Source organism: Pinus tabuliformis, chromosome 2_1 (assembly GCF_031772625.1).
Source record: "Pinus tabuliformis cultivar Carrire ecotype Pingquan chromosome 2_1, CPIR1, whole genome shotgun sequence".
In the NCBI taxonomy this organism is placed as follows: domain Eukaryota; kingdom Viridiplantae; phylum Streptophyta; class Pinopsida; order Pinales; family Pinaceae; genus Pinus; species Pinus tabuliformis.
Window position 1 is genome coordinate 193,163,411 of NC_142299.1, and position 7,475 is coordinate 193,170,885.

At 34.7% G+C, this 7,475-nt stretch overlaps 1 protein-coding gene across 1 annotated transcript; it reads left to right on the forward strand.

Moving 5' to 3' along the window:
• The first annotated feature begins 1,279 nt into the window (after positions 1-1,279).
• LOC149199383 (putative protein phosphatase 2C 44) lies at positions 1,280-6,213 on the forward strand. Its single transcript, XM_089400560.1, has 4 exons — positions 1,280-1,371; positions 1,851-2,112; positions 5,619-5,958; positions 6,077-6,213. Exons 1-4 carry the CDS (start codon positions 1,280-1,282, stop codon positions 6,211-6,213), a joined length of 831 nt encoding a protein of 276 aa, XP_089256686.1.
• Positions 6,214-7,475: the final 1,262 nt, after the last annotated feature.

The following is a 7,475-nucleotide window of genomic DNA, read 5'->3' on the forward strand; positions in this document are numbered from 1 at the left end:
TCAACCTGCAATTGTTTTGGAGAAACCTATAGAGCTTGTCAATTAGTAATCCTTCAAAAGGCTTAGTGCTCTTATTAGTCTTCAATGTGATTTTTCCTAGAAGATACACAAACCCTGTATTCTTTTCCAATTCAATCTACTACAATTCCTCATCTAAGAGTAGTTACTTTCTTCCACTGTATTTCTTCTTGCATAACTTCTGTCATGTGAGGAGGAATGAGTTCCTCTAAGCTTGAGAAAGTCTTTTGTGATTTCAAAAACCTGGCTGATAAATTCAGAGCCTTCAATGTTTGGGGCATCTTTGTAACCATATTGGGCTACACATTTATATACACCTTTTGGCTCTAGTTTTCCAACCATAAATCTCTCTGACAAAAGTATTGTCTTGACTGGAACCATTATTATGGTGACAACGATAAGAACCTCATGCAGAGACCCCACATTCTTTACATAATGCTCAATAATCAGTGGTAAGTCAGAAATAAGGTCACTGCAAAAGAAATGAATTCCTGATACAAGTGAATTAATCCCAACAATCAATCCATTCAAACCTTCTATGTTGAGTTTTCTCTGTGCTAAATATTTATACTTTTTCTACCTTCCTTATTTCCAAGAGAACATTATGGTCAGAAAAATTGTTGCAATGACGAAGGGACACCAACCACCCTGTGGCACCTTATTCAATACAGATGATAGATAAACTCCTTCAAAGATAGCAAAAAACAGAGTGAAGGGTAGTATAAGAAAAAAATGCATGTTCCAAACCACAAGCATGAGCAAAATTTTTGCAATTAGGAAGGGACACCAACCTCCCTGTGGCACCTTTTTCAATATAGATGATAGATAAACGCCTTCAAAGATAGCAAAAAACAGAGTGAAGGGTAGTATAAGAAAAACATGCATGTTCCAACCACAAGCATGATCAAGGTTACTACACACGTTGTAATGAACATGACCCCAACCCCTGCAACCCCTGCACCACCAAACACCTAAAATTATCCTTGGAAACTCAAAATAATCGATAAAAACTACCAAATTCGGTTGTCAGATATAAATTCGTATATTCTTACCACATGCATTGCCAAATTGTGTTCCATCCCGGAATCTTACGACAATTGCAAGGCAGATAACCATGAGTACATAGTTAACTTTAGGTGAATAGATCCAACCCTCGTAATTTTGTGAGGTATGAACAATATTCACTCGAGGGAAGCAACTAAGAGCCATGGACTGTCTTATGATTGAGAATTTTGCCGTAATCAATGCTTGACTGGCTACAATGGCTACTAAAGTGGCAACAATACGGCAGTTGGCTTCACTCCATGCTCATTTGATACAAGAAAAGGACGTTGCAAGTTACCAAACAATAAAGTAATTCATGGATTTCATTTAGTGAAGGGTAAAACAAGGCATGATATGGAGGACTACCATGTCGCGGAGTATAGGGATGTAGAAGATCATGATTTGGGGCTTTTTGCTATCTTTGACGGACATTTGGGACATGGCATCCCATGTTACTTGCAATCAAATCTTTTTGACAACATTTTAAATGAGGTAGGTATGAAGTGCTTGTGCCTTGGATGGTCATTTCAAGTTTTCTTGGCCTTTTTGCAAGATTTTGTATTGCATTTCAACATTTCCAAACTGTGTTCCATCCCAGAATCCTATGGCAATTGCAAGGCAGATAACCATGAGAACATAGTTAACTTTAGGTGAATAGATCTAACCCTCGTAATTTTGTGAGGTATGAACAATGTTCACTCGAGGGAAGCAACTAAGAGCCATGGACTGTCTTATGATTGAGAATGTTGCCGTAATCAATGCTTGACTGGCTACAATGGCTGCTAAAGTGGCAACAATACGGCAGTTGGCTTCACTCCATCCTCATCTGATACAAGAAAAGGACGTTGCAAGTTACCAAACAATAAAGTAATTCATGGATTTCATTTAGTGAAGGGTAAAACAAGGCATGATATGGAGGACTACCATGTCGCAGAGTATAGGCATGTAGAAGATCATGATTTGGGGCTTTTTGCTATCTTTGACGGACATTTGGGACATGGCGTCCCATGTTACTTGCAATCAAATCTTTTTGACAACATTTTAAATGAGGTAGGTATGAAGTGCTCATGCCTTGGATGGTCATCTCAAATTTTCTTGGCCTTTTTGCAAGATTTTGTATTGCATTTCAACTTTTTTCGTAAATTTTTGAACTGATCAACTTTATTCAATTTTGTTAATGATGATGTTTTAATACATTTTTTAAACATTTTTTTAAAGGGTTTTATTAAAACTAGTGTAGATTCATCAAATTTGGGTTCATCAAGTACTGAGAGGGATCAAATTTCTTGAGGTGTAAATTTTTATTATTATTTGATCTCTCTTGGTATTTGAGAGATCCGGGTTTAAGATGGATCTATGCTATTTTATTTATTTTTTAGATATTGCCATATATATATGTAACAACATCTATGTAATACTGGGCTGTAGAGCACCTTGTTACTCTCGTGAAATTCCCAAGAAAATACTATATTTTTCTTTTGGTAAACTGACCTTCCAATTCATGAAGTAAAACTTATGATGAGTGTGCCTTTCGTCCCTAAATGTGTAAAATTTTTACAGCTAAGAATAACTGCAAGTAATATTGAGAATTTATAAAATTTAAATTTCTCAAAAAAAAATGATATTAGTTTATTTAATAATATTACTGATTTAAAAATTTTAAATATTGTGTGGGGTTCAAAGATTTTAGGGTCTATTTTATTTATGGTGGTTGTGAAGAGTTGTTTTGAAAAAGACATTAATAATACATATATTTAGGTCAAAAATTCTAAGCATTCACAATCCATGAAGCCAATTAAAGAGTTTGAAATGTATTTAAAAGCTAGGGGAAAATTAAAATACAAAAGTCAATAGTTAAAACCATTTCTAACCCATCACAATAGAAATTGGAATTTTACTTTGAATCAACATTTTGTGAGTAATTTATAAACCATCGATATAATATTTTCCAAATACAAATTCCCTAGAACCTCTTGAAAGAGACTTTTAAATATCAATTTTCTTCATAAAATTTGAAAAAATTCAGTGATAAATGGTGCGAAAAAAGGTCTTGCCTACTACCACTACATATGGTTAATTCTAATTTTTTAACAGTGAATTACAAAAACACTATTAACAAAACTGCATGCAATGTTCATTATTGAAATGTATGGCATGGGATAATTATACACCAACAATTTCAAACATTTACTCTCTATACCAAATAAAATAAAAATCAAATTTGTAAAAAAAAACTAATAAAAAATTAAAATAACAAAATTTATTTCATTACACAATTTTGATGGTACTAAATCCACTATTATTATTATGTATATAGATCTGGGTAAAATTGGATCCTACTTCCGATATTAAATATGGGTCAAATTGGATCCTGCTTCCGATATTAAAGATGTAATGTAGAATAAGCCTAGAACCCAATGGCTATTGAGGCCATTGTACCTCAAAAAATTACACCGTACAAAACAATTATTCAAGTGACACCTTCCATTAATTCCATTTCAGCAAACAACAATCTCAGTTGTATACCATGAACCATGTCGTCAAAATTTTGAGGTTCAGGGTAAATAACCGAGATTGCTTTTGTTGAAACAGAACTGATGGGAGGTGTCGCTCGAATAGTTGTTTTGTACAATTTAATTTCTTGATGTACATTTGGATTACATGGTTCATGGTATGTAACTGAGATTGTCGTTGCTCAGATGGAATTGATAGCAGATGTCTCTTGAATACTTGTATTGTACAGTGTAATTTCTCGATGTACATTGGCCTCAAATATAGAAAAGAAAGTATAGACACTAAGTGCTCACCTAGATGAGGATCTAAATTGGTGAGAGTTAGTCCTGGCTATTTAGTATTGTTTTTATATTACAGTACCATTTCCTATTAACAGACGACAGAAGATAAGATAAGACTAGTTTTATTAATGGTAGTGGGTGACCAAAAGAGAGGTCGACGGGGCTCAAAAGTACACCAGTTACAACATACTGTGGAAGTGCCCATTACTTGTCATTAGGTATAGATGTAAAAAGTAGAGGAGGGAGAAGAAGCATCCACATCTGTATCAATCACTCTGTAGCTACCGATGCGCTGCTTGATAATGTCACCTAGGGAGTGCCTGGGTAGTACCAATCTATTGTCTACATATTTAAATTAGTGCTAGAAAGGGGTTTAGCAAATTTCAGTCCTTTCATTAGTTGAGTAGGGTTTGATTCCCAACTTAAATTGTAATCTAGAATGAGATTCTTGATTTTTCCCACAATGAAACTCTCTAGATTACCTAATTTGTAAGTCTATTTCAATTGTTACCAACCTATATCCTTTCTGAGCTGGATGATAGGTATCACGCCTCATTACCAAATGCATATATTTTTTATTATCTTATTTTTGAGCATTGGGGTTGGCTTGATTGGCGTTGGAGTTAGATATTGAACTTCTCAGAAATGGGATGTTCATGTCACAAGTTCAACTCTTACGATTCTTCTGGGATTATGCACTGCAATCAATGCTGATGGTCTACCTGGTTTACCATCTATGAATCATGGGGAATACTTGTAATCAATGTTGATGGTCTACCTAGTTTACCATCTATGAATCATGGGGAATACTTGTAATCAATGCTGATGGTCTACCTGGTTTAGCATCTATGAATCATAGGGAATACTTGGAAGGTCTCTTTGAATTTAACAACATCTATTTAAATTCAACATCTATTTAAATTTTATAGTTGATTGTATTGTGACATGTATTGTTTTTCAATCGCTAGTCAATCAAAAATTAAAATTATACATTAAATTGGAGTAGGTTCAAAGTTTCTTTCCATTTTCCAAATTGCATATGTTTATCTCAATTTCCTAACTTGATTGTAACTTGTGAAACAATTTCGTTTTCTCCTCTATTGGTTCTATTATGGTGTTTCTACTTGCATTGACTTCATGGGTTAATTTCCTGTGTTTTATCTTTTGGCATATGATATATATTGTTAATTGTAACAATGATCTGCATCAATGAACAAGATTTTTCTAGTTGTGATATATCGACATGTCCATTTCTCAAACCTCAAAGGCGAAGATTCTCCAACATTTTACTTCTCACATATAATGAATTTCTTGTTTTTCCTCATCATATTTCTAGTTGAATATGTTTCATGTGTAGATCCACTATTTTTCAAATAGCTTTAAACTGTTCATATATTTCCTATACTTATATGTTCATTTGTCTCTTGCACCTATCCAAAGAAAAAACGTCCAGTAGTAGCATTACATCATGGCATAAAGCAATAGTGCTTCCTTATTGCAAAAATTGCATTTGTGACAAATCGATATCATTTTTGATAATTTCCTTCATTTATATAAATATGATGGTTCTCAAATGACTCTTTAGAAAAAAATTGTATATTAGATGAGATTTATGACTCTAATGCACATCCAGTAAAATGCTTTTACAGCTGATCTGCCATTTGTTGTATTGGTTGTCACTTGCTATTTTGAAAGTTTCGTATGGTGTAAAATTCTAATTAAGTATTTTAATGCTAACAAGTATCTCTGATAATAATGGAGCCGAAGTTCTGGACAAACCCAGAAAGTGCCATTAAGAATGCATACAACCGGACTGATGGGAAAATTTTAGCAAAGGCAGCTGATTTAGGGCCCAGTGGCTCCACAACAGTCACTGCTATTTTAGTTGATGGGAAAAAACTCTTTGTAGCAAATACAGGGGATTCCAGGGCTGTTATATGTAAAAACGGCATTGCTATTGAGCTGACTATTGATCATGAGCCAAGTATTGAACGCCAAAACATCGATAAGGGTGGATTTGTGACACTCCTGCCAGGTACCACTACAAATGTTGTGCAGAGATTAATTTTAATGAGAACATACTTAAATAATTTTTTGATTTGTAACTTTCTAATTCTATCTTAATGGTCTAGCTCAAGAGTAACATTTGAATGGTCACAGGGAGAAACTGTATACTTAATGGCGTTTTTTCTTTTATATATTAGGAGATGTACCTCAAGTTCATTTAAGTTCAGAACTAGATGTGAGAGACACGACCATAGATGCAACCACAAAATTTCTCATTTTGGCTACTGATGGATTGTGGAAGGCAAGGCATTTTTTCCAATCATTTACTTATTTGCATAGTTACTGTTAGATGCATATTTTTTTTTTCGCAAACGCATCTCATGGGAGAAAGCATCTAGGAAATGTTTTGATTACTGTATTGTCATTAATTTTACTCGAATACTTCATCTGAATACCAGAGAGGTTCTATTTTGAAGTGCTTAAAGAAATATGCCCCAAGTAACTGCATTGCAAAGAGAGGATTTCCTGTCCCTAGGTGCCAGATCCGAGGGGCATTTATCTGCCCAGTCCCTGGAATTGCATGTAGTGTCACCCCTTAACTTATGCTATAGGAATGTAGAAAACTATAGCGAGAATGGAGGTAAGGTGGTTGGCTTAACATTCTGTCGACCTCACCAGTTGAATCAATGCCTGTTGGGAAAATAAAATATTCTATGGAAATGATACGTAATTATTAACATAAATACTTTTAAAACATCAAAGAAGATAGATCAAATATTCTGAAGTTTCAATCGAGATCACAGTTTCTCCAGAAGGAAAAACACATTGACAACAAGTTCAGTTATGTCAAACTAAATTAAACCTACCGATTGGGAAGAGGTAGAACAACGATTGAGAACAACAATAAGGAGGTGCATAGAGCATCTCTGAAAAGTCTAAAATCTGTAATGAGCTCAAATGACCAAAACAGGTCAACAGGACTGGGAAGAACAACGATTGACTGCCTAGAGCATCTCTGAAACAGTCTAAAATCTATGTTAAGGAAAGAAAGGAAAAGTAGAGAATAAGATGGAAAAGGGGTCCAGGCGGACTCAAAAAGGGGGGAAAATCCAGAGGCATTAACCCTAGACAATGAAGTAAGTTAGAGGAAAACATTCCAGTAGTAGTGTTGCACCAGAAAATGTTTCATGGAAGTAGCTAGGACTTGGGAAGTTTGAGGAAGAGCAATAACGAGGTCAGAGTGAGAGTCAGAAGAGGAGCCATCATCACTGTAAACCGCCACAAACATGCCAATGCTGAGCTGATAATGGGCCAACGAGAGGAAAAAATATTTTCAAGGATTGAGTTCCAAGTCATATTTATTATTATTTGGACATCTAATTTCATTCTGTCATATTTCACTATTCAATATTCAGGATTGTATGGAATCCTATGACAATTGCAAGGCAGATAACCATGAGAACATAGTTAACTTCAGGTGAATAGATCTAACCCTTGTAATTTTGTGAGGTATGCACAATATTCACTCGAGGGAAGCAACTAAGAGCCATGGACTATCTTATGACTGAGAATGTTGCTATAATCAATGCTTGACTAACTACAATGGCTGCT

Excerpts from the sequence above, each read along its gene's own strand:
- LOC149199383 (XM_089400560.1), top strand. The coding sequence starts at position 1,280 with ATGGCTACTAAAGTGGCAACAATACGGCAGTTGGCTTCACTCCATGCT. Across the intron at positions 2,113-5,618 it reads TTGACAACATTTTAAATGAG|CCGAAGTTCTGGACAAACCC; the intron begins GTAGGTATGAAG and ends ATAATAATGGAG. Across the intron at positions 5,959-6,076 it reads CTTAAATAATTTTTTGATTT|TTCATTTAAGTTCAGAACTA; the intron begins GTAACTTTCTAA and ends ATGTACCTCAAG.